The sequence below is a fragment of the Thermobia domestica genome, chromosome 1 (genome assembly GCF_964235325.1).
Source record: "Thermobia domestica chromosome 1, izTheDome1.hap1.1, whole genome shotgun sequence".
Classification (NCBI taxonomy): domain Eukaryota; kingdom Metazoa; phylum Arthropoda; class Insecta; order Zygentoma; family Lepismatidae; genus Thermobia; species Thermobia domestica.
In genome coordinates, this window is record NC_137454.1 from 26762533 (window position 1) to 26790428 (window position 27896).

Consider the following 27896-nt stretch of genomic DNA (forward strand, 5'->3'; position numbering starts at 1 on the left):
ATCTAGGCATATATATCTACTAATATATATGTTTCTGTCTATACCAAATGAACTACAGATAGAAAATAGAGGGATGGCCCTATAATAGATTTGTCTTCCCGCAAGAAAAGATGTACTTCTGACTGATTGTTCATAGTTATTTGATTTCAATTTGAAGTTATTAATATAATGATTAATTAATCTTTAACGATTAATTAATCATTGATATTCTTTCTTGGCGGGAAATTTCAGGGCTTTAAGCAGGGTCTGTTATTCTGAATCTGACAACACTGGTTCCAGAAGTGTTTCCAACAATGACGGGAGCGCTGAGAGAAGTGTGTGCATTACCAAGGAGACTACTTTGAAGGGGGTTAGTGTTTCGGATTTCCAAGTCAATAAATGTTTTTTTTTTTACCAACCACAGGTTCGATACTTTTTGAATACACCTCGTATGTTTAAAACTTTAAATATTGTTTTAATTTGAGAATTTAAAGAATGAAGCTTAAAGTGTTTATGTTTTACATTTAGAAACTACGGTAGACTTCCAAGTTACGTAAATTCAATAATAAAACCGGAAATACTAGATCTGTAATTTCCGATAGCAAATAGGGATAATCAATTTCTTCGGGTGTTTAATCCGTATCAAAAGACAGTTTCTCCCTTTCTCTTACAATTATTAGTATACAGAAGCCAGTATTGAAACAGGAAGTCGTACTAGTTTTTACTATTTCCGGTTTCAGTAGAAGAATTAAGAACTGAGATAAAATTTATTCTTGGGACGCTGAATTCATATCAAAATGCCATTTCGTGCTGTCTGTGATCGTTTTTGGATTGTAAAGATCAAAATTGAAACCGGAAGTGGTACTCGACTTACCACTTATGGTTACAATAGAAGTATAAAGTCAGAGATTGAATCTGTATATAAATGCGGCACTAAATCCATATCAAAAACTGTTTCTCGGTATCGTGTCATCGTTTCGTCACTATGGCGATCAGCATTGAATAGATTTCGACCACTTCCAATTAAGAGGGCTCATCCCGGCAAAATTAAAATACCGCTAATTTTGCATTAATTATGTGATATCTTCAAATAGATAAAAGATAATCGAAATGTGGAACAAGACCACCCTAAACAATATCATTTTACGTGAGATACCGTTATCATGACTCACTTATATCTGCTTTCGATTTCGAGCCATTTTGAAAATTGGCATTTATTTTCGCGTTTGTAAACGGCTGAAAACGGAAAGCCACTAGGTGACTTGCGATAACGGTACCTCACGCAAAATAATATTGTCTAGGGAGCTCTTGTTCCACATTTCAATTATCTTATATTTATTTGAAGATATCACATAGTTACTGTACAATTGGCGATATTTTAATTTCGCTGAAATGAGGCCTCTTAAGAATTAAAAAAAAAATAGAGAGAGGAAGTTACTCTTGGAACGATGAATTGTATTATAAAGGCATTACTGCTACAGATTATCGTTTTTGCTTTGTGGAGATCAATATTAAGACGGATTATTTCTACGACATCTGGTTTTATAGAAAGATAAGGATGAAGACAGAATCTTTCAGTGGGACGCTGAATTGATTTCATAGAACCCTTTTTGCTGTCTTCTACCTCTTTTTGCTCGAATACTTGTCTACAGACAAAAGGACGGACTTAGGCGTTCTATGAGACCTCTGATGTTTATGCATTACATGGTTTGAAAATCTGCTGTTGAAGGGGTTCCAGTAATATTAATTAGAATAGCAATGTCTTGCTTTCGTAGAAGAGAATGAGGAGAAACATGAGCTCACTTCAACACAGTTCTCAGCTCGCGCTAAGTGAACTTTGTGTTGGACAAACACCGTGTGCGTTTTTTTCTGGGTTCTTCTGTTTCCTCCCACTTTCTTCATTCAACCATTTCCTTCATTTCTCATCATCGTCGGCTCCTTTAGCCTAACCGGTATAACCATGGGGCGTAAAATTTAAAAGTTTTTATTTCATTTTTTCAACACTGTTCCTCTAAAATTTGAGTATGAGCTCAGATTTCAGATGTCTAGTTTTACGGTTTGGTTGTCGGTAGTGCTGTTACCTATGGGTAGGGACACAGCGAGGGATAGAACACGTACTTTCTGTGCCTGGATCGATACTAGATTATGTAAGTTTATGACTATCATCGTGTTCATGAGTTTTCTCAGATTCTCCTGTCCTTCCAAAATTAAGATCATTTCACCAGTCCTCCTGTGCTCATTCATTTACGATAATCATCCGTTTCGTTTAGTGGGTTCGCAGTGACTCAGTGCTAGAGCGTTCACCTCTGGTGCATGGAGTCCAGAAATTCAACCTTCGTTGTTGAAATGGTTTGATTGTTGAAATGGATATCCAAACGTTTAACAATACAACTGTTTCAAGAATGAAGAAAATTCTAAATAAAAATCAGCACGGATTGTTGCCTTCGATAAGTTATGAAGTTCCTTCTCTAAAAATTTGGGGTCTCTACGTTGAAATCTGTAAGAGAAATCGTGAATTTTCGTGAAATGTAAAAAATACATGAGAAAGATACGAAGACTGTAGTGGCATCTATCGGCAAAACCATCCTTAATCCCTTTAAACCATCCTTAATCCAAGATGTTCATAATTTTTCTTACCACACTAGTTCAATGTCGAAAATTATTTAGTAAAGCTTGTACTACAGACAAGCACACTAACAGTTCAGCTGTACCACGGTAAAATTACTATTATTTAAAGGGAAACTTTTTAAGTTGCATTGGCGTGTGTCATTGTATAAAGTTTATGTAAGGATTTCCTGTAATCTTTCATATCCCTATTTGTAACGTGGATTTTGTAGTGACCTCCATTCAGTGTTGATTCGTGTTCAGAGATAGATTTATCTTCTTCCGGTTAAGGTTTTAGAAATGTTCTTGTTTGTTTTACATTTTTAAATTATCCGTAGTCATTTCACTTGTCAATATTTGAAGAAGATTAAACCTTCTCTCAGATTATACTTATGAAATTAGTCAACTGAGCAGTGTCAATATTGCGGAGTTCTTGTTTATTGATTAATATTTTTTTAAGATTGCCATCGATACTGAGTATTTTGCTAAATAAATGTATGAATTCTGGAAACTTGAGTGATGTCTGCGAAATTCAGAATAATTAAGTTGTTTGAATGGTTGGTTCTTAACATTTAAAAATGTAAGAAAATTGTCAGAATGGAAATGAAGATAAGTAAGAATTTGCATGACAGGGAGACTGAACATCGAAATCAATAATACTGACGTAGAGAAGTTGAATAACATCCTTAGGCGTAGTGCTAACAAACAAGTACAAAGTTAGTAAATAGCAGGTAGATTATTGGATGGAAATCCCGTCTCTCTTACCCCAACAGACATAATCTGGACTTAACCTCAAATATTTCATTTCATTTCATTTTGATCATCGCATGTAACGCCGAGGAAGTTGAAAGTAAAGTTTCATAAAAGCATCAAGCTGTGAATTGAATTGAAAAATGGCGATTGCAGCTTTATGTTTTATAGTTCTTTAGGGTAAATAAAATGGATGATTATGAAAATATTTATACAATGAAAATGTAAGAGGAAACAAAATCCATCAGACGTAAAACCAGAAATTTTATTTTATTCAGAAACGGAAAATCCCGAAAAAACCCATGTACAGCCAGCAACAAAAGTTATTTACGTTTAAATTAATTTAGTAAGTAACTTGAGAATGGAAGGACAATTTGAGTACAGTTTTCAGTAAATTAAAAAGAATGTAATTTTTTGTGCGTTACCACCACCGTTATTCCCAAAATAAATAACGAAACTGAAAGAACTTTTGTCGCTAACTGCACACGGTGTCCACTTCAAACTTGCATGGCATGATTATTGTACCGTAGCCAGTACTACCATGAAACATGTCTCATCGTGTACAAGAATAAATTAGCTTTACCATATTTATTCATCAAAGTAAAGCAAGTGAAAGACATTAACATTATTCAAAAAGCTTCCCTTCTTCTTAACATAAGGTAGGAAACATCTATGGCATCACGCAACATGTGAAGGGGGAATCCCTCCCACCCTCTCCAAGTCTTGCCACAAGTAATAGTATAACAGGTTAAGATCAGGACTCCTAGCTGGCCAGTGCACGTCTTTGGTACAGAACACAAACATTCGATTCCTAGTGGGAGCTATGTGGTTCGAATTTCACATTAAGCCGTAGAGCTATCTCTTATATAGCCTCGATACTGAAGGGAACGCTAAATTTTGTGACAGTTCTTTTAACCTCATTTGTAATTTGGAGAAGATATGTGTTTGTTCCGTAGCAGTTTTGTGTTGTAAGCCACCGCTAATTGTTTTATTCTATACACGAGCGCTGGTGAACGATTATTAGTGAGTGAGACTTCGGAGTGTTAGGACGTAAGAAACGCCTGTCAGCTACGTGAAGTTATTGGCATGTTGTTATTTTATTTTAAGTGTCAGTGTTATGTGGTGTTCTTCCAGTATTGAAATCATCAGGACAATAAAATCAGCAGATAAGTACTAAGCTCTTATTTTTATTTTGAGATAGCTTGATTGGCTTAACTACATTCCCTTTTCAACTGACTGATCTTCATTAGTGAATAGTGAAAATTTCAGTTCAAAAAATTATTCATCCCAGCCCGCAAATCCACACAGCTGAAGTACTCTAGTAACAACAGTTCTGTTTTAATGGTTTGGTGTAGAAAATGATCCAGTGGTTAGCTTCGATTTCTGTGGCGATGAACCTTCGGTTTTCGAAGGCCACAAAGTTAAGTTTGAAATGTTAATAAAAGGTAACAAACTGTCCTGAATTGATGGAGAAGTAATTGGATTGCTAAAGGCTTTCCTACGCTCCCCACCACATTTTTAATTTATTTATTTTAGTGAATAACTTTCAAAAAGTTCCAAAAACTGGAAAGCGAGCCAAATATTACCTATGGTATGATATTAAATGAGCTGATCCTTTTTCTATAAGAGAGAAAACCGTGTACGCGCTTTAAACGCCATAATTGTCGAATCCTCAAAATATTGCAACATGTAAAGGATCTCGGAAAACCCAATAGCGTTTTGTAACCTACTTTATTTTTTTTTTAATCTCATTCTGTCTATTGTTTTCATTATTTTAAGAAAATAGAAAAATAATTTGCAGTATCTGAAAACCCATAAGTTAATGTCAAATTCTGAAACTCGATAAAGGAGTGAAAACATTGTCGTCTGTGAGGGTCAATAAATTCTTGTTGATCCAACAGGAGTAATCCATCATTTTTGACGCTTGTTTTTCTCCATAGAAGAAAGCCGTCACATGAATTGATACTGACAGAAAAATCTGAATGACAAGGTAAATTAAAATCCATAGTTTTGTAGATATAACTATCGAAGCTTCGTACTTTTGAGTAAGGTTTTAATTTATGCAATGAATACGTACTTTAGAATGATTCTGCATGATCTATACGGCAAGCTTCTTTCCTCATTTATATTTTCCTAATTTATTTCTATTATAAAGCAATAATTGTATGATGTTGCATAGTTATTTGTTTAATCAAATTGTTCTACATCTATTTTCAAAGCATAGATTCAAATCATGTTTGCTTCTTTTCTGTGTATGCTCTCCTGCCTGCTGCGTTTCTCTCGGAGGCCTGTTAACGTAAGGGATTATATGTAGAGACAGCGTATAGCACTGTTGATGTAACTCTCTAACGAGTAAATGTTATTGTTCAACCATCTGGCGTGGTTGAATCATTAGTCCAGGGATTTTTCGCTCGTTATCCGCAAAAGGACCGCAGAACTCCATCGATGAGTTTCAAAGACCACGTTCATTAGAATATTAGTACGTAGGGCTATTATTTAGAGCCGTGACGTACTTGGGTTATTTTGCCATTCCTGTTACGGAAACGTGAACAGAGGAAAGTATGGGCTTGCAGCATGAAGATACTAGTGTGTGTGTGTGTGTGTATTATTTTGTTGGCCGCAACAATAGCCTTAACCGTGAACAATTCTGTAATATAACTCTAACAATTGCTTTACTTCATGTCGGTCTCTTAGCCAGTTTTGATCAAATGTACTTGTAAACGATTTTAAAATTTTGGATTTACTTACAATATACAATACCGTCAAGTATATTACAATATTTTTAATGAATTAATAAGGGCATAAAGTTTAGTTCAGAATTCAAAAAAAAAAAAAATAAATAAATAAATAAATAAATAAATAAGACGTGAAACATTAGAATTCAGTTACCATATCCTGTATGATCTCCCTCGTCGCGGTGTGGTCAGCGTATGCCTCTTCGACGAGTGAGGCCTGGATTCCGAAGCCAACGGGAGCTCATGAGGTTTGGACGCCACGTAAAGTTGTAGGTTCCTGTCTTATGCAGCCTTGGTGTTGAAAGGGACGCTGAACTCCAATCCAACCAACCATGCGTTGTATGCAACATTGAATTAAATGCTGAGCTCCTCCATGGCTAAGCGGTTAGCGTACGTACCTTTGGCGTGGTAGACCCGGGTTCGATTCCCGGCGGGAGCTCATGTAGTTGGGATTCCACGTTAATCAGTAGGTCCACGTCTCATATAGTCTCGCTGCTGAACGGGACGTTAAACTCAAAATTAACTTAACTTGAATTAAATGCTAGATTATTTCCATGGGACTCAAATGCAGTTGCTATACTACAGCATTTCGTCAGAGATATTCGTTGGTTTTCTTGAAGTGTTTCCGTTTCTGTCTTCCAATTTGTCTATCATTCACTTGCAATTTTCCTTTGTTTTACTCTACAGAGCATAATTATGGGACGATAAACTAAGGATTTCATTTTATTTACAAGTACACCTTATGAATTATACGTCTTGTGTATATTGCTCTATGTGCACTTGAATAACTGTTTTGAAAAGCGAATGGTTTGTCATCGTAATGAATATTCCATTTAAATTATTCTTTTCGTAATAAATTTATATCTAACTCACTCTGTTACGAATAGTGCTCTTTAACTTACTCGTAATGGTACATATCATGTATAATAATGACAATTTGCTGTATAGATATGATTTACATCCATATTTCTTCATGCTCTTATTCTTTTTATAGTTCATAGCAAGAGGATTATAACCATAAGTGATAAATTTTGCAGAAGCATCAGTAATGGTTGAAAATTGAAACACTAGACAGAAGCTAATATAGAATTGAGCTCAAAACAGCATACTAGAACAAAGTATAGAATTTTCTCGTATTTGTTTCTAATTCGTGTAAGAAAGTGAAAAGCAACCAATACGCAGCCTGCTTTTAAAGGATGATTGGGAGAATAAACTCCCGGGCTGCGGAAGATGAGTTTAAAGAAGTGTAAAGAATTAATAGATGACAGCACTTGCTTATATCTTTGTATTTTATATTGAAACTAGCTGAACCTGCGCTCTACATAGTGCATCATTCGCATATGAGCATAAATCTTCTTATCATTCCTTACAACATCTGTACATGTCCCCTTACAGGTACAAGTGAAAGACGTATTAATTTAAAAAAGCCAACGGGTATCATAAAGGAGAGATTTTTTTCGATTATTTTTCTCAATATTTCGCATCGTTTGCAAGATTTGAGCCAGCTTCCGGTTGGAGTTTCTAATTCATGTATGACCAGTGTTTTATTTCTTCTTGCATGCAGTATGTAATAAGCAAATACATTACATACACAATTAATTATAATGCCAATTATATATGGTGTTCACTGGGCAAAACACCCCCCCCCCCAAAAAAAAAAGGTTCATCTTAGACTGGAGAAGTGCTTATCCTTCTTTTTCCATTATTATTTGGCCATTAAACAAACGACTGAGACATATACAACCCCTATATACAACAATGTGGTGTTGGAATGTATAATGCTTAGGATGTGATGCTTTTTTTTTTTTTTTAATTTCAACACTTCCAATGTACCCGTAAAAATGTAATAAAGAAATAGTGTCCATGTTTTTTAAATATTCAATTAGAACTGGACAATCTACATGAAATTTGCAATCGATTAGTGAAAACGTCATCTTTCTAGAGCCTGTAGTTTCCGAGATCTCATTGTCGAAAGGATTGGCCACATACATATACGCGTAGTTTAAAAGAGCTCCAAAGATGGCAGCACAATTCATTTGCATTTATTTCGGAGAAGGCTTATTAAAGGCAAAGGCTTTCGAACAATAATTTAAAAGGATAAACATTTTCTGAAAAATATTTCTTTAGGTAATTTATTTAAAATACTCTGTTTTAAAAATATTTGTCTTTGTTATAAACGTGAAATCACAAATAACCGTAAATCAAACGTTCGAAGGCTAAGGTTATAGGTTAGAGCTCGGTCGCTCTTAATTGGTACTGTAGCATTTAAATATATAGATATTCAGAAACGATATTCAACATAATTCGGTCAAATTCAAGAGATGAATATTCAGACTTTGTCCAAAGACAAGTTGAATAATCGGAGAATTATTCATGTAGTTTTTGATATTAATGTCCATTAGGAAGACCTAGGTGCACGGGGGACAATATTAAGATAGATGGAATCGGAAATAGGAATATAAAGTAGAAATTGGATCCAGTTGGCTAAGGACAGAAGTCAATGGAGAGCTTTTGTGAACGCGGCATTGAACCTTCTTGTTTCATAGGCCATACAGTAGTTGCTTAGTTTTTAATATTTTGTTTCTTATTAACAAGATAATTTTGTTATTCGAAATAGGTTTATGGAAAATAAAGTCTAGTGCTCTCGACAGTAAAAAATCACGGACTATTCTTTTATTAATTACTAACAGAACACTCGTTCTTCGCACGGGAAGAATACAATTCATTTTAGACATAAAAGGTTGAATTTGAATTTAAACGGCATCGGAGGTGTCATCATTGTTTATTTCAGCGACCTCGAGAACCTTGATTCGACACAGATATCTGTCATTTTCGATCATTTTCAAATATACTCTCCCTTCACTAGGTTGCACCGTCAAAGTGAAATGATAAAAACCATCCCAGGCCCGAACCTCATTAACGTTGAAAATTTGATATCGGTCGAGTGGTTCAGGAGTTATTAAGTCACAAAGATAGTCACTTTCATTTTTATATATAAAGATTCAACTGATCTTTGGACGAAGTTTGAATATTGTTCTGTATCAAATGCATTGGAAAGATGGAAGGCACGTGCCTGTTGGTAATATACGAGCCTTTACACTTAACCGTAAGAGACCGTTAAAACAAACGTGATTTTAATTTCGCGATTTACAGTTTGTTGAGATTGGAAGATTATGGTTTGGGCTTTCGGCAGCTGTGGCCATGCTAGCCCGAACCTATTATCCGTAGAATCAGGAAGGAAGGAAATGGCCTGGGACCATTATGCCAGGTATCATTCCGCCATTTGCCTGGTGTGAAGGAGGAAAACTTCACTTAGGGTGGTTGGCCTGAAAAAGCTGTTACACGTTTTCGACCAGATGCTCCCACCGGGAATCGAATCAGGAACCTCTCGCAACAAGGGTGAGAGCGTTAGCGACTACGCTACGCGGGGCCACTTGACATTGGAAGAGATAAAGCTACCCTGGTATGTGTATAGATACGCGGCATATTAACATTACTCGCAATTCTCATCACTCGACAATTTTTTTTTTAAAGCCGAGGAGGGGCACGTCTGCGAGTAGTCTTTGATCTTTGGTTTGTAACTTCTTTTGCGACATAGACTTCTGAACTTTAGACTGAAGGAGAACGTACTTTAATAATTCTTGAATACTTCCTCTGATATTTCAAGCAGTAACACCTTCCTTCGATAATACTTGTAAGAAGAAATAAAAACACTTACCATACTTCAAGTGCTTTCCTATGTGCCGAAGACATTCATTTCCAACTGGACAATATATTACGTAGGAGCACGTTTTTACAATCAGAGATATGGCTGAGAGAAACATGTTGAGCATTGTAAGGGAGGGGACGGAGTAGGAGAAGGAAACAAGCAAGTGTTGGCAGTATATGTGTAATTATCGCTCCACGAGTACTATGTCTGCAAAACCATCGGCTGCGCTATCGATGTTCTTGTTTTCCTGTCAACACTGCTGCTTCTGAACGCCAAGTTTCCCGTCTCGTGTTACCGTTACGCACTAGACGAGACGAGACGAGAAAGGTTTTCTTGTTTTGTCTTGTAACTTTTGTTGAAGTTTTGCCTCGTTTTGTAAATTTATGTACGAAATTTATGCATTGATTTTTCCCCTTATATTTCATATAGAAGGCATCAGAATCCTTCTATCTCACGAGAGGTCCACGAAAGTTTTGATATAACATTTTGTTTTTGGCGTCCTACGATTAGGCATCGAGACTAAGGGAGACCGTGGTTATGAATGATAAAACTGGAATAAAAGGGTGAAGTGGAAGGAAACAGAAGAACACCGGAGAAAACCTAGGCACGCTGCATTTAACATTTAAACATATTTATTCTTGGAATACATTGGGCAATGGTTTGCTTATCTTTAAACGTTCATTATGGTCTTGCGTTCGTACAATCACTTTATCTATTTACAGTTTTTATACTATAAATGATGTAACACTAAAACAGTGTTTGAGATCTAAGACTTCGGTGAATAAAATTGTCATAATTCTAGTCTTGTACGCAACAATATTCTTGCGTGCTCTTTGTCCTTTCCGTCTGGTTTACTAAGAAGGGGAGCAACAAACTTCAGTTTACAAGACCTTCATTTGAAAATGACTGACTTAAGGGATCATGACGGAGAGCAGGGAAGAGTGGCCTGTTTCTTTTCCCTGTGGTTAAAAGGTGTTACAGAAAACGGGAATATGCTGAAGTTGAGACGGATTAAAGAGTATAGTTAGGTATAGTATAGAATTAAAGACTAAGTAAACCAAAGCTTAGTTACATACTTGTTCACTTGCATATGTCAGTTGATATTCCTGGAATACGTATAAAGCCTTTAGTCTAATGCTAAGAAGCCATATATTTGACAGGGGTAATAAAGACACTAGAAAATAATAATAAAAGCAGTATAATAGGACAGAAAAGTTCTTAAAAATTAAAGGATGCAAATTAAAGTTGAGATTAAAAAGTTTAAATTGAAATGTCAGTTGCATTTGGAACTCACTCCAGGTTCGGACGAAAAAGTTTGCTCTACGCTGTTTGTGTTAGGTTGGGACTGTTGTCATGGCGGCGGAAATGAAATCGTATGGGTTGCTAGACGGAAAGGAAGCTCAGGATTTGTTTATCTTTTTTGGAGGAGGTAGCTTGCGAGATCTTTTTCTTAGAAATGGAAGTCGGTAAACTTTTTAAACCGGACGGATGTAATTTTTTGCCACAAATGCCTGTTAAGTTTCGAGATACCATGTAATTGTAATAGACTAAAGAGAATTTTCGAAGTAGAAGACCTATTTGTGTGTATGCAAAAATGTTGTACACAATATGTTCTTCTTGGGTAAGCATCTCGATTGTTTTGTGGCAATTTTTCTTTCTTCCCTACCTTGAGTCGGACTTTTCATTCCGTTGTAATTTCTCTTCCCTATATCTTGTATTATTTGGTTCGAATATTTTATTCTTTTTTTACGTCGGATATTGTTTCCTCCCACAATCCTAGCACTTCTTCATTTTTCTGTCCGATCCATCTACTAATTGTGTCCACTCATACATTTCGCAAGCCTCTAATCGCTTTTTTTTTTTTTTTTTTGAGGTGTCCGTCTTTATAACTGTAAAATTCAATGTTAAACATGAAGTATTTTCTTAATTCTTTAAAAATGAGGGGGCACGCTGCCTCAGTAATAGAGCGCTTACCTCTGGTGCGTGAGGTCCCTGGTTCGGTCCGGGCCAAGTAAGTTCATGGTGGACAACATCATGTCCGTGGATTTTTTCGGAGTTCTCCCATTTCCTCCCACTTTCTCATTTCACCAATTCTTCCATCATCATTCAGTTGTCTTAGTCGTCGTCTCCCTTTGCCTAAAGGACATAAACGTTGGACGTTAAATTCAAAGGTTTCATTTCATTTTTTTAATGCACAAGAAGTACTTCTAGTGTTGGTAGATATTTCTTTCGGTAGACCTTTCCTTGCTTTTACTTCACTTCGTACCTTTAACTTTTCCAAACTATCTATAATTTGTCTTTGAAACGCTTATTTTCATGCTTGTCATGTTCGTAACATGTACAGTAGAGTAGGCTGTCAAATAGATCCCAGGCACATGCGCAGGATATTATTTCGGCGGGTCCAAATTCAATATGAGAATTAAATTATATTAAAATTGTAAATTCACCCCTAATATTAGACTAACTTTAGAGAAAAGTCTGAATTTCATACGTCCCTGGTAGACCCTACCGTTCCACGGTGTTTGGTTTGAATTTAGCGTTTCTTTTCACTACTGAGGGTATAGGAAAGAGCTTAATACTTGAAGTGGGATTCGGATCACTACCTAGACGCTGACATGGCGGTGTGGTCCGAGACAGGATGGCGATAGCAAGACTGGTCTGTTGAGAGTTCAAATTTCGTTCAGAATATGTATGTTTATCGCTATTTATTTATTTCTCATCGTTTCCTTTAACCCAGAACTATGGGTCATAAAACTCAAATCACTATGATACAAGTTTTTATCCTGGGCGTAGTACTCCCAGTGGAAATACAACCCGGAGGCAAACGTAAAGAAAATATTCATTACTTAGTCACAAAGAGATACCATTCCCCTCAATATTCTATTATAATAGGATAGGTGATTAAATGGTTATCATTTTAGTACAAAAAACATGGGCTCAATTCCAAGTCATTTTGTTCAGTCACCGCTTTAAAATGTAGAGCTGGATCTCATATGGCCTCACTGCTGAAAACCGATATGTTGATAAGCGTTCCTTCAGTCTTCTCTTAGCAACATTCCTTTATGGATGAGATGTCACTTATTTGTAGTATATATGGGTGCACATATGTTAGTTCTCTACAACAGGAAGAGTGGTTTGATGCTATGCAACACACTCCCCCAACACGAGTAGTGGTTGCTCGAACAACGATGTGTTTCGACCAAAATAGAATGTTTCTATCAGCAGTCCAATATATTTGCATTAGATATCGATGTTTATAATGAGAAATCTTCAGTTCAAGTGGCTTTTTGCCGAAGCATTAAATCCACTTATATGTGCTCTGACGTCAGAATGATAAATTTCCCTTAATGCATTAGCAAACATGCCACCTTGTGGAAGTTGCGTTCACGTCACATTGCTGATTATTATTATTAGTTTTTTTTTTTCATTGGTATCTTGGTTATTTAGAATTTTCACACAACATCGCCATTCTCTTCATGGAAATTACAGGAGTTGCTAATCAATGATAGGTGCAGATGAACGAACGTGTCACGGAAAAGTGAAATCTTTTCCATGTGAGGTAAAGAGAAGGTGAAGAATATTTGATCGTAATGTAGGTAATAGGAGAAAACTAGAGAAACTCAAGAAAGGAATAGAAAATAACATTCCAAATCTTCGATGATCTGATATCGAACAGTAAGAGTTTGCTCACTTAGCTCACTGTGCCCCTGAATTCATTATTTTGGTCAAGAGGAAGAATAGTATTACCTAATAACAGCATTTTACAATGCATACTAGTCATTCAGATATTACTTTCTTTGATAACCATAATGAGAATAAAACATGAGGAAGCGAAATCCTTTGATTGAAATGGCCAGATGTGGAATTTTAAATGGGCTGACTCATTCAAACAACTTTGAATCTCTGTATACCTAGGAAAAAAAAATAGCTTCAATGAAAATTAAAATCTGATCCAAAATACCAGTTTCTTTTAATTGAACGTCAGAAACAGTTTTTGAATATAGAATTGAAAGACCACTGTACAGTTCAGACTATGAGAATTATTTGAAACAACTTCTTCTTTTTAATAACTTACGAAAATTTATTTAATTGGGTCCCAGAATAAAACACAAATTCAGAAAATGTATTACACGCGTTTAGTGAAGTGTCGCCTCAGGAATGAAAGGGAAATTATCCGCAAGTAGTTGTATGGTTCTTACCTTTATCTTGCCCGGAGTGCGTTTTAAATTGGCCGTACTGATTTAGATTGTAGGAATGTTGTCAATAGCGTAAGACATCGAGCAATATGTATTATCAATTCATTGACTTTTTAAAAATCCCGTTAGTTGTTTGAAATAATGTGTGAGAAAGTTATTTAGCTAGATCTTGACTAAGGGAGAAGTTAACTTACTTAGACGCGACTTCCGGAAAAGTTATTTGGATATGACTTGTAAAGAGAGATTTCGGAACTGTACATTTCAACTCGCGTCACCAAGTTTCCTAAGTCAAAAGACTTTCTGAGTTTCAGGAAATGTGCATCAATCTGTCTGTAGCGCTTAACAATGAACTTAAGAAAGAACACATTTGGTAGATTAACAACATTTAAAATATTTACTCTGTGTGCATAAATGAAATAGTTTCGTTTAAATTTATACGTCGTTTGATTTATTGCTGTCTGCACCAGTTACTTTGTTTCGCACGAATCCTAAAAGTCTATGAGGTCATCTGAAAGTTTGTTTTCACAATCCATGCAGTTTGCACCGATTAAGTCACGTCATATCTGTTGCGCAAACCAGTTAACTAACTTTTTTAAAAATGGTAATAATAAATCGTTTCACTACAACATTGGTCACTGCAACAGACAGTGCAAATTCCACAGTTGTAAAGCTCCACGATGCTTCACAGAATTTTTAATAGAAGTACATTTTGTGTGTGTGTTGCATTTTTCGTTTTGATGAAATTGAAAGTCACACATTTACATCTTCCTAGATTATGTACACTCATGTCCAAAATGATTGTCGCATATCTATAGCTGTCTTCTTGTAAGAATATAATTCGATAATGATTTTGCAGAAAACTTTTAATACTGACACTATGTGTGTAATCGGGAAATTATATTTGTGGTAAATTTCATAGGAAAAGAATTATGAATACAAAAATTAGAGTGAGTAAAACAAAATGTTGTTAAATGGACAAGGAAGTTTTATTTTCATTTTATTGTTCTTGTTTACTGCTCTTTTGACATGAAATATGCCACATACATGACTTTGCCGATTATACACACAGTAACATTATAAGAAATACCGGGCGAATTCGTTATCAAATTATATTCCTACGACATAGAAATGCGACAATAATCTTAAACATGAGGGATTTTCTTGCATTTATGGCCAAAATCAGGTATTTCGTATCACTATTTTGTGGAGGACTATCACAAATGAAAAGTCGTCATACAAAGCTACCAAAATAGGGCACGAGGCATTCAATGATCAAATTAGGTCGAGAGGCAACCACTTCTAACGAGATTTAATACAGTTAGTTGCAAAGTTTAAAGAAAACAAAGTAAAACAATGGAATAATTATTTCATAACTCAGTGTCTGATGAAGCCAATATGTTCAGTTAGTTGGCGAAACTGTTACACATTTATTATTTTATAAATAAACGTTCCTTTGCTAAGCGATTTGTATTTTTAGTATAAGTTATTCAATATAGCAGAGCTAGTATGAATCAGTTTTTCATAACTTGGTTTAGATATGTTAATATCTCTCAAGTATGTGATAGGAATGAACGATGAAATCTTTTGAGAACCCGTGGTTATACGATAAAATCATAATGATAGTCTTCTTGTACGCTAGGAACTGTGTACGCTGCAAGCACGTCCACCTGCAGCACCTAGTCACTTATATGCTTCAGAACATAATAGAACACAAGGAGAGTAATACAATAAATATGTATGTTTCCATTGTACCAGTTTGCAAAAAGTGTTTTTGTTTTATTATCAATGAGATGATGAACCTTTTGTGTTGAAACTCTCGTCGAAGTACTAGCTGTAGTTGGCTCTTAATTTAATACTCGTGATTGTGAAGAATTTGGAATTGGGGTGAAGCCTCCCAGAAAATGTTTTTCATCTAACCCGTGACGGTATTGAAGTTAACATGCATTTTTCAAAGAATTGGAGGCTATCGATTTCACGTTTTCTCTCGCAGCGTCGGATGCATGGTCCTCGGAGCGCAGCTGTTAACGCCTATTGAATTTGGCTGAGGGAGACTACAGCGACGAATTACTTTACGACTCTCTTCTTAAAAACGGAAGCAGCTCTTGAGAAATAGGAAGGAGTGATCGCTTTATTAATTCGGCAGACAAAAGGAAGCCGAAGACGGACGAAAGAAGAAGCAAAAAGACTTCTGAATTAATTATAAGCAACTCAAATTCATCAATCTTTATTACTGAAAAATGGCATTAATTTTGTTGCTATCCGGCTAGTAAATAGTGGCAGATACATTTGTTATGAGTTGCGTAATTGAAGGGAATCTGACATCATATTATCGTAGGACATTTTTGACACCTTAATCTGTCGTTTCGGATGGCATAGTTCTCTCTCTCTCTCTCTCTCTCTCTCTCTCTCTCTCTCTCTCTCTCTCTCTCTCTCTCTCTCTCTCGGAACCGTCTTCCCAGATATAAGGTAGCCCCTAAATTAAGATGATCTTGATAGAGATGGAAAGCAGCAACATATTAATATAAATATTCAGTGGAGTCCAAGATTTATTGACTGTACGAAAACAATCAAATTTAAGCAAATGAGTTTTACGACTTCTTAAAAGTGAGAACAGAATATTCAAATTGTTACTGGTGTTTAATTGTTTGGGCTATTCAATGTATCTTGTAGTGTTGTACGTTAATATATTTTCCATTGTACACGAAGTTTTAATTATGTGGAGTCAATGTCGTTTGTTAGTTTGCGGTATTCGATCTTGTAAATAATAAGCTGCTTTAAAGGTAAAGTCTACACCATATGAATATGTTTTTGATGCACAGTGCTTTGGTTTGTTTGTTGTTATATATGTGAAAATGAATGTTGTTGGATAATTCGAATTTTGAATAGGCCTACTTCGAAGTTTTTTCGTGTCCCCTTGGACTTCGAATTAAAAAGAGTCCACTGTCTATTTTTTTGTTAATTGTGTGAATTTGATTAACACTGTTTTGTGCTGTTTTTCTGAACGTTGTGCTAATAATCAGACGCAAAGTTACGGTAATAGCAGCTTGCACACAGTACATACTGTTTAACCAACTCTTAAAGATGATAGCTTTAGAGTATTGACCTGGCCGCATATTGACCAGAGGAGAGCCAGCCAAGCTGATATGAGGGAGACAGGAGAGGATACAGAGAGAAAGGCCTGAGTGCATTAACTATATGTCGTGTTCGTAATGTTATCTAGCACGTGCTCGAGTGAATACATGGTACGAGCCGTGTTGCATAGCTCGCAGTACTAAATCTTGGCTCAGCTATTCTATCTTTTGAACACTATACAATCAGCCTTAAGAACCAAGTACTAAAAATAATACAAAATTTACCATTTTTGTTTTGCTTGTTTTTCATAAGTGAAAAGAGATAATGAAATGCAACTTACCACAGTCATAAATAATGTTATTCTACAACAGAAAATATGAACCTTAAGAATTTTCAGTGTTGCCAGATTAACAATTCCCCAAAATCTAAGTTAACTACTTTGTAAACTAAAGTTACTACTAAGAAACTTTGTTAACTAAAGTAACTACTTTATAAATAATAGCTGCATTTAGTTCGTAATAAACAGAATAGTTTTAAAATACAGTTATTAAAATTAAATAATAATGCTATTTAAAAAGTAGTTCACAGGATACCAAAACAACATGTGATATGTAATCAAATGCAGTTGAATCCGTTCTTCTAGTCGCTGCATTCACTTAATTTTGGAGAAAATGTTATTGTGGAAAATTCTTGAGGCTCATATTCTCTGTTGTAGAATAACATTATGATTGTGGTTAGAATAACATTATGATTGTGGTAAGATGCATTTGTTTATCTCCTCTAGTCCTGGAAAATTTTGGAAACTGGCTCTCCTGAAAGTACAACTTTAGGTATTTTTTTAATGAAGATAGTTTTTGTTTTCACAGTGACAAATACTCTTGAATGAATATATGACGGTCTAATCCCTACCGTAGAACTTGTCATGTTATTCTGAACGCTACGCTAACTTTTGGATGTAATGATTTTAAAAGGAAAGATAGCACATGAATACCGGTAAATTTTAAGTGCGTGTGTTTGTATAATGATAATATATGCAATACAGTGAATTGGAGTGAAATGCTTGTCTTTACTTCAAAAATTAAGGTCTTATTTATATGCCCCCTCCCTCTCCGTTCTATGGAAAAATCGGACCCTAGATCTTTTTTTTTTTAATAAAAACCTCAAAAAATTAGAATTTCTTAGTTTTTCTTTCTCTTTTTTTTTCTCTTCTTATTTCCCCGGCCAAATAAGTTTGATTAGGATTAAGATTTAGATTTCTGGGCTTTCGGCATCTATGGCCGTTTAACCCGTCACGTATTGAGGGATGACGTCCCTCGGCGAACACACTATCCGGGGAAAGGGAAGGAAGGAAGGAAGCGGCCTGGGACCTATAAGTTTGGTACCACCCCGACATTTGCCTGGTGTGAATGAGGAAAACCTCATTCAGGATGGCTGGCCAGAAAAAGCGTTTCACACTTTTCCGACCAAGTGCCCCCATCGGGAATCGAACCCGGATGAGGTGGACAGCATTGTGTCCTTGGATTTTCTCGGGGTACTCACGTTTTCTCCCATATTCTTATTCCGCGAATTCTTTCATAATCATTCACTTGTCTAAATTATCATCTCCCTTAGCTTAAAGGACATAATCGTGGGACGTTAACTGAAGATTTCATTTTCCTATTTTCTTATTTTTCTTCTGAGAAAAATCTGGGGGTCGGTGCCCCTACAAGACACTACATATTGAACGGGAGTTATTCTGCACCCGAAAGATTTGTAAGTATTGCCACCAAGATCCTTGAAAATACTGTATTATAGAAGTAGATTGTTTTTATAAGAAAAGAAAAAAATACACATAATATAAACTGTAAGATCAAATATTTATGCTACATCAGTCATATGTGTGTTAAATAAGTGTGGTTTCATTAAGAAAGTATGCAAATGCATATCGAGTTACGAAGTTTTTTTTTGGGGGGGGGGGTCCGAACCCGGTGGTCCCCTCCCCCTTGATCTCTATTGGGGTGCGCCCATATCCACAAGGAATAGAAGATTTTTTTCCGCAGTCGGTTATTCACTTAGTGAAGGAGAGGACATGAAAAATTGGGTATAAAAACAGATATGTGTGAGATAAAATCGTGCTACAAGTAACTAGTTGACGTCAGTTTATAATCTTAGGAATCCAGTAGCAATGGACAGCTACAAGATTTCGAAATCCTTAGCGTCAGTCAGAGCAAAAAGATAGGGTCTATCTCCATACACAGAGAAACAGAAAAACTAAGTACAATAGTGGAGTGTGTATATATATGAATTTCTGTCTAGCGTATTTCGTTGTATGTTGCTGTTGCTGATAAGAAAGCGAGATTGCTATGCTTTAAAGGTGGCCTACCATTATAAGGATGCTGCAGTAGAAGGGAAGTCAGTGCGTGTATTGATCCCTATATCCTTCCATCCTGAGTAAAACACCAATTGTAGAACGTCCCTAGAATTAAAATGCTTCTACTTTTCCTTGGTCTGTTGTCAGTAGTTGAGGTCTCTCGGATCGATTATTTTCGACTCCAATGAACGTCCAGCCGTCTCCGTCTCTCTCGGTACAAATGATGGCTAGCTCTCTTGAGGAATGAACGCCTAGTCACGGATGTTGATAATGTAGTTCATGAGTTACGTTCGCTGGGTGTGGCAAAGGTTTTCCCTCCTCTGTCAAACCAAATCAAGTGCCTCATTACGTTTTCATTTGGAAGCACTTCCATTTGAGTATTTGAACTGTGTCGTAGCTCTTTGCTAAGAAATATCGGGTTACTTCAGAACAAATAGTGTTGACGTGATTTTATGAACATTCTTCTTGCACATTCATTCACAGTTGGGAAAAGAATTGCCTTTAACCCTTTAGTTTTTTAGCCTTCGGAACTGCTATGTATAAGTATAGAAAGTCGTGTATAACAATTTTCGTCAATTATCTCTATCTGTTCACAGGTAACAGAAAGTCGGTAAGAAATAAGTTATTTTATTAATTCAGTATCCCAAAAAATAATTCCATCCCTATCCTTTTCTCTGTTGGAACTTTTAAGTAGTATGTTTTACATGGGTTTGGAGTTCAAAGAGTATAATCCATCATCGCCTTTAACCCTGTACTGAAACTGGAACAGGCAGCGATACGCGTACTACGTTTGGTCAGTATTGGTTGCCCTAGTTTGTAGATTTGTCGTTTAATCGGAATCCACTTGTTATTTATTGCGAGAAACATTGTTTCGAATAGGTGAGCTATCCCGGGTTCGATTCTTGGTAGGAACTGTAGGTCGAAAAAGTCTTAAGGTTTTTCAGGGCAACCATCCTGAGTGAATTTTCCTGAGTTTTTCTTGCACCAGGCAAATGGCAGAGTAATTCCTAATATGCAGGAGTGCTCCCAGGCCGCTTCCTTCCTTCCCTCTCCTCGAAAAGTGTAATCGCCGAGGGACTTCATCCCTCATACGTGACAGGCTAACGTTGCCATAGATGCCAAAGCCCAGAAATCTAATTCCTAATCCTAATCCTAACAATTCCGAATTGTTCTCGTAAGTTTGATACCATAGCTATTAAGGCAGTCCACTTGGGGGGAAGGGGGCACGATGGTTGAATGGCAAACCCCTTGCGAGGTACCGTTGGTTCGATCGCAGGCCATGTGAGTTTATAATATGCAGCGTTTCTGTAGGTTTCCTCTTAGTTCTCCCGTTCCCCCCACCCCTCACTCTTATTCAACCAATTCTTTCATAACCATTCATTTTCATTAATATTTCTTTTCCCTTAGCCTAAAGGGCATAAACCGTGGGACATTAAACTAAAAATTCCATATGCAAAGTCACGCTGCAGTATTATTGCTTTTATTTTTTTTTAATTCTCAAAATAAACAAATCCAGTATAAAAACGGATTTCCTAGCGGTATAGTGCTTCGAAAATAGTAGTTATAGTGTTTAACTAATTGTATAACGTCATAGGCCTACTTAACAGATCATATTCTCTGATGATAAACGATATCCCAAAATCACGTGTGTGTTTCTATAGAACTTTCGAAATACTGAATTACACAAATTTGTACGTTTACCTTGATTAATTTTGAGAATTATGGAAAAAAAAAAAAGTGAAGGAAAATCTAGTACAAAGTGATAGCCTGTGAGATGTTTGACATTGGAAGGAAAAAAGAGAAAGACATGAGACAAGGATGTACTATCACAGTTTTGTTCAATATATTTATGGAGGAACTATAGTACAAAAGGTATAACGTCGTTGGCTTCCCGCGAAAAGTTGTAGCGAGGTTTATGGGGAGTGGCCAGCTTGGTTCCTCGTGGCTCGCTGAGCGCAGTAGACGGTTGGTGGTGATTGGCTACCCTCTTACCACACCCCCAGTTGACAAGTAGGTCCAAGCGCGGGAAGCCAACGACGGTATACCTCCTGCACTATAATCAAAGTAATTTTCTCGCATGAACAAGAATTTGTTCAGTACAGTAAGAGCTGTAGCTGACGTCGCCCTATTGACAGGAAAGTAGGAGATATGCAAGATATACAAGCACATTTGAGTGGGGAATTGACGTAAATCTGTAACATGGAAACAAGCAATAAGACAAATATCCTCAAGTACATGAACAGCAAAAAAGAAGTAACGATTTTCCTTGACAGAAAAGAAAATGAAGAAATGATAACATTTTTATTCAATGAATCCTTCGATGAACAAAGTGCAAAGACTTTGGAACTGTGATAGTGCGGGCAAAGCAGGCATTTTATAAGAAGCGAGGAGGCTAGATACTAAAGAATGTACCATATCAACACAAGATTTGTTCGTAGCGTTGTGTGGAATGTAGCTCAGTATGGCTCAAAACCATCGAAGCTTCTAATGTATTAAATATATTTAATTTTTGTTTTGGTTCATTTGGAGTTTAGTGTTGCTGCTTTCTAGTACCGAAACTATATGTGACGCAAGGTTGAACCTACATCTCCCATTGGGGACACTCAGTTGAACAGATGTAACAGCTTTTTCAGGCCAGCTATCCTGAGTGAAGGTTTTCTTCATTCACACCAGACAAATGCCGGGATAGTATCTAACAAACAAGCCCCAGAGTGCCCCTTTCCTTCCCCATTCTTTTCTTCCTCTCCAATTCTCCGAGCAGTGTGATCCCCAAGGGATGTCATCCCTCATATTGTTGGCGAATCGACGTACAGACGTAACTGCATGTTTTTAATTTTACAGGAAAGCGATTTGAAGTTCTTCGTATAACGTTATAGGACTACTCAATTTCATTTTCAACATAGTGTTGCGAAAGTTTGTACCAAGAAAGTTTTCCCCTTAGTGTTTCCGAAGATAGTATTAAATGTGTAACATTATACGAGGAATTTCAAATCGCTGTCCAGTGAAATTAAAAACATGCAAATACGCCTTTACGTGGATTTACCGACGATATGTGTCACGGGCTAACATGGCCATAGATGCCGCAAGTCCAGAAATCTAATTCCTAATCCTAATCCTAGTGACGGGCTAACATGGCCATAGATGCCGAAAGCCCAGAAATCTAAATCCTAATCCTAGTGACGGGCTAACATCGCCATAGATGCCGAAAGTCCAGAAATCTAATTCCTAATCCTAATCCTAGTGATGGGCTAACATGGCCATAAATGCCGAAAGTCCAGAAATCTAATTCCTAATCCTAATCCTAGTGACGGGCTAACATGGCCATAAATGCCGAAAGCCCAAAAGCGTAATTCCTAATCCTTGAACCTACAGGCTACAGCTTAACATGCGATCCATATTACATAACTCCTACTGAAGATCACTGCACCAAGTGCAACAACACTAACGAAGGACCTAATTTATTTTTCGTTTATTACGTAGAACATGATTAAGTTGCGACAATGTAGCAGTGCTTTAATTTTTCTAAAAATAGTTGTAAATTTTTGTCAAGTATTTGTAGAATTCAAAGAATTGAAATAGTCATTACGAGCAACGTTTTCGTAAACATGTTGTTGTTCTTCAAAAAAAAAAAAAAAAGTATAATCAGCGGATTCAATTTCAAATGTGACGTTCTTAATCTATTGAAGAAATGAACTGTAAAAGGTACATGATTTCACTGTATAGTTGCTATCTAATGTTAGATTCAGTTGCATTTGATCAATATTGTAGATATATATAGCAGTAGTTCATAGGCACACAAATCAAAGGTCGAGAGATACGCTTCAATCTGTTCGTATCATTGGTAATAGTTTGAGTTTCGAATTCTGCATCTTTTTGTTGTGTAGGTATATATGTTGGTAGCTGGAATATATCTGGTTTCAAGAATGAAAAAGGAGATCATCTGTTAGGCTTAGGCAACGTAAAAGGACACCTTCACCTCTAAATCTTGGTGTTGTTTGAACTTGTACGTGACTTGGGTTAAAGATTTTCCGCTGAGGAAACAACAGGAACCAGCCGACAAATACATTCTTCGCAAGTTTATGGAAGCGCTTACATACTTTTCTTTCTTTTCTTAAAAAAAAAAGAGAGAGAGAGAGAAACAAAAAGAATACATGTATCTCGATTGTAGTGCGAGAAAGAAGCAAGCTGGACAAAACACACAAACACATTTCTTAACCATGAAATCTGACTTCACGCAAACACTGTAAACTCGGTTTCATCTTGGTTATTTATTCGATTTGATGTATACCTCTATGGAATATATATATTTTTTTTAATTTGTAGATATTCCGTAGGATCATAGGTCATACCTAGTTTTTTCACAATAGAACAACCTTTCAATAGGTACCATTTTACATCTCTCTATCACGTCCCTGACGGGGGCAATTTTGAGAGAAATCGGGATTTTTCTCTGAATTCTTTTTCAAATTTTGAGACCCTCTGGACCTCCCTGTGTTAAGAGACATAAAAATCAACTGAAAAATACTAAGGAGTGTACTAAATGTGTGTGTAAAATTTCAAGCTTCTATCTTGAATAGTAAGGGCGGGAAAAATTTATCAATAATCCCCACAATGCACCAGATTACGGCAAAAGACCCTGATCTCAGGTAAAAAATTTCCTCAGACATCCCTATTTATCTTAGGATCATAATTCGCCCATCATTCTCTTCAGAATAGAACTGCCTTTCAAACGGTACCATTCATATATCTCCATCATGTATCTGAGTCAGGAAAATCGTGAAGAAATGGATTTTTGGTTAAAATATCCCTTTTTTAAATTTTTTGCCCCTCTGAATCCCCCCGTGTTAACGCAGGGGTCTGAAAAATCTGATAAATACTACTCGGTGGACTGAATGTTTGTGTAAAATTTCAGTCTTCTAGGTGCAAAAGTAAGCCCGCTAAAAGAAATAATAAAAATAGGCCTAACAAATTTCTTTTAAAGTTGTGACGTCATCACCTCCTATGTTTCGACACTGTGAGGCGTGAAACCATACGTAACGTGTTCTACAATGCCTCTAGACTTGAAAAACAAAAAACCGAAGTAAAATGTTTTATTCGTTCTTTTTTAATGGAATAATGAAAACACTACTTTAGTGCCTAACTAAAAATAAGTACTGGAACTTCAAAGGTTTAATAACACTTTTCACTGGTCTTTCCTTCCATTCTTCATTTTGCTTCTTTGCACGCATATTTCTTCTCCGTATGGTACAGTACAGTACTCCCCACGAACAGTTTGGCAAGTTTTCCGTAATTCTTTCTATAATGGTCCATAAAATATATTTTTTCTTTCTTCTTTCCAAATGATTGATTATTCCCTATATTTTCCTAGATTTCCCGTTCACATGACAGGTCTTTTATACATAGTATGTAAATATATATATATGGACGCCCGAAGGGGAGGGCAAGGTTGGGCCCGGACCCCCCTGTAGTTCACGAAAATGTATATATAATATAGCAAACCATATACATTAAATACCATGAATACCAGACGTAATATAGCAACCATGGAGATGGGGGGGCCTCTAGAAAATTTTCTTCGGGCGCCCCTGATATATATATCAGCTAATTTCTCCTAGACCAGTTGTAATTGTCTTTGGCACATGATTGGACCATTGCCTAACTTAGCTTTTTCTATCACATTAGTTTTCTAAAGGAGTAGAAGGGGTTCAAGGATTTATGCCAAAAACACAGTTTCTTATAGTGTCTTTCTCGCAAGGTTGGACGTTGCGCTATGGTCTGCCACTGATACCTGCAATGACATGAATTGAGATATCATGTAATAAATTCTACCATAGTAAGGCACAAAATGTTTTTGTTTCATGAAAATTGGATAGGTAAGTTACAAACAACCATTAATAGAGAGTTAATTTCCGCCCATCCTGTGATAATTGTGGACCGTGAGTAACGTATGGCGAAACCAGTGGTACTGATTTCTGTATTAATTTTGCGAGGCTCGTTCAGGTATATGTGTTTTATTGTCATATCGTAGCACCCCAGGCCCCCTCAATCCCCTTTCCCCACGATCTTCGCAGATGGGCAAAACTATCGACTGTTTCATTGTCATATCCAGGCACCCCAGTTTCTCTCAATCTCCTTCATCCAGGATCTTTGCACATGATCAAAACTATCGACTTCCTTATCTGTGTTCTATTCTGCCTATTACCACTGGAGTTTTCAATAACCGGTTTGGTTTTGCTCTTTGTTCTTTCTGTGTCAGAACTACTGGTTTACCGAAAATGGGAATAGCAAACTCTGACGTCACAGATCATTCACGTTTTAGTGACTAGGCTAGACAGATTGAACGCGAAACTGTTGTTTTAAATATTCAATCTTTTTTAATTAAAAAGTAATATCGGTATAGATATTTAAATACATGCGTGACACTACGCAACTAGTTATTCATAATTTTCTTCTGGGTTGCCTCTTAACTACAAACACAAAATTGAGTTTATATGGTACAGTAATGATGCTAGAACTGAATGAATACTCATGTAAAAAAGAATCTGACGATTGCAGAAACGTTCAATAACAGGATATCCGTATGGTAAGCCAGGAAAATCATGCAAGTAAAGGAGGATGAAAATGTTTCGCAATAGCGTCGTTTCAAGCTTCCAATGAGGAAATGGTGTTGAAAAGGGAAAAAAATAGCCTATAACCGTCATAGATTGCCAAAGCTAATGTGATCGTGTTTTGAGTATGTTCAGTTCACCTCAACTGGAACTTAATGTTAGTGTAGCATCTAGGAGAAAAAATTTCCAGGTAATTTCGTTTCCTTATATTACTAAATGCTTTCTGGGAGATCCAGTTAGATGTAGTGTTATTAAAACTGTTATAGATACTGATATATACGGAATGTGAGCTTTATTTCGTTTTTGAATATTGTTTTGCTATAAGTGGGTGCACAGTGGCTCAGTGGTAAATCGCTTATCTCTAGTGCATGGGGTCTCTGGTTTGATCCACAACCAAGTAATTTTTTGGTGGATATCATCGTGCTCGTGGGTTTTCTCGGGGTGCCCCCGTTTCCTTCCACCAATTCTTCCATCATAATTCATTTGCTAACAGGCATAATTGTGGGACGTTAAACTTTTTTTTTGTTCTGCTACAACACTTGAGTACTGAAGGGTCAGTGGCACCTTAAACGAGGTTGAAGAAAAAAAAACGTTTTATCAACAATGCACATTACACATATGAAGCAGGTCTATCAAGTGATTTCATAATAAATGTATTGTATAAGATTTCAAATCTTTTTTTTTTTTTCTTATTTTCAAAATTGGAATGAAACGGTGTACGTGTTGAATATGTATCTATATAATAACATTTTATAATGTTCGTTCTTTGATTATTAGTCATTCCTTACTTTTAAAAAAAATAGTCCTACTTCGTGTTAGACACAAATTTTCGGAGGTACATACCCCAGTCATATACTACCACAACAAATGTTCACGATTGGCAGTCTCGTATACGAGGCGGCCATCTTGGAATATGGCCGTCGTCTTGGTTTTGCACTACTTACAAACATGAAATCATGTCATTCCGTCATCGCAGCACTCAACTTAAACACAAATCAGTGAAGAACACCTCCAATGAATTTTGCAAGAGAAATGTGAGTCAGTTCCCCATCTTTTTTGTTTTCTTACAGAGGGATCGCGCTGGTTCAGTTATACATTTCATCTCTGTTATGCAGGTTCGATCCCAAATCACATTGATCGGTAATGGGCAAATTCCTTAGCGGACTTATCGGACCAATCTGCCATAATTTAGCGATTTTTTTTTTTTTTATTTACCTGGATTAATCATTCATCTGCAGTAGTTATTTTCGATGAAGGAGCACGCTTTGACATAATAGAAAAACAGAGAGCACTTTGAGGAAAGGAAGGAAGAGAGAGGCATGGGGTAATAGAATGAAATAAACAAATCTTGGCAGTGTATGCGTAGTTCTGGATAAACGAGTAGTATGCCTGTCACCACTGTATTTTTATCAATGTCAGTTCGTCTGTTAATTCCCTCCTCTGTCTATATTGTTTACGAAGAATGGGAGCACAAATATTAATATAACAGCACCTAGTTGAAAATGATAGTTTTACAGTGTCTGTTTTTTGGCTATAGTACATGATCTCAGTATTTAATTGAGACGTTTATTATTTTCGTTTTAAATGTGTAGATCATATGTAGATTGAACATAAAATCCGTGGTAAGTGCCAAAACGAATCAGAACTGATGGGACATACAGGCATGCAGGCTCGTATCCAGGAAGATCTAGGGGAGGCGGAACCCCCTAAAATTTTGACGGTAGGCTTGCAAATGAACTATAATATGGTGATGAACTATATGGTTGGATCGCCCCACCCCCTTCCAACTTCAGCCGGGCCTCCCATACAATTTTGGGCTGGCTATCGGCCTGCAGGCATGCACGTTCGTCTGGGAATTATTTAAACTACTTCTACAGTGAATACAAGATAGCC

At 36.5% G+C, this 27896-nt stretch overlaps 1 protein-coding gene across 11 annotated transcripts in view; it reads left to right on the plus strand.

Moving 5' to 3' along the window:
• Positions 1-27896, plus strand: part of pnut (septin 7-like protein pnut) — a 451701-nt gene that overhangs the window by 266504 nt on the left and 157301 nt on the right. The window contains exon 1 of one of the 11 annotated variants that reach the window (XM_081755635.1): positions 26116-26193. The exons of the other annotated variants lie outside the window; for them this stretch is intronic. Within the exon in view, the coding sequence (XP_081611761.1) occupies positions 26131-26193 (63 nt within the window). The 5' untranslated portion in view covers positions 26116-26130. Of the gene's footprint in view, positions 1-26115; positions 26194-27896 lie in introns of those variants that run through there. 11 annotated transcript variants of the gene reach the window in all.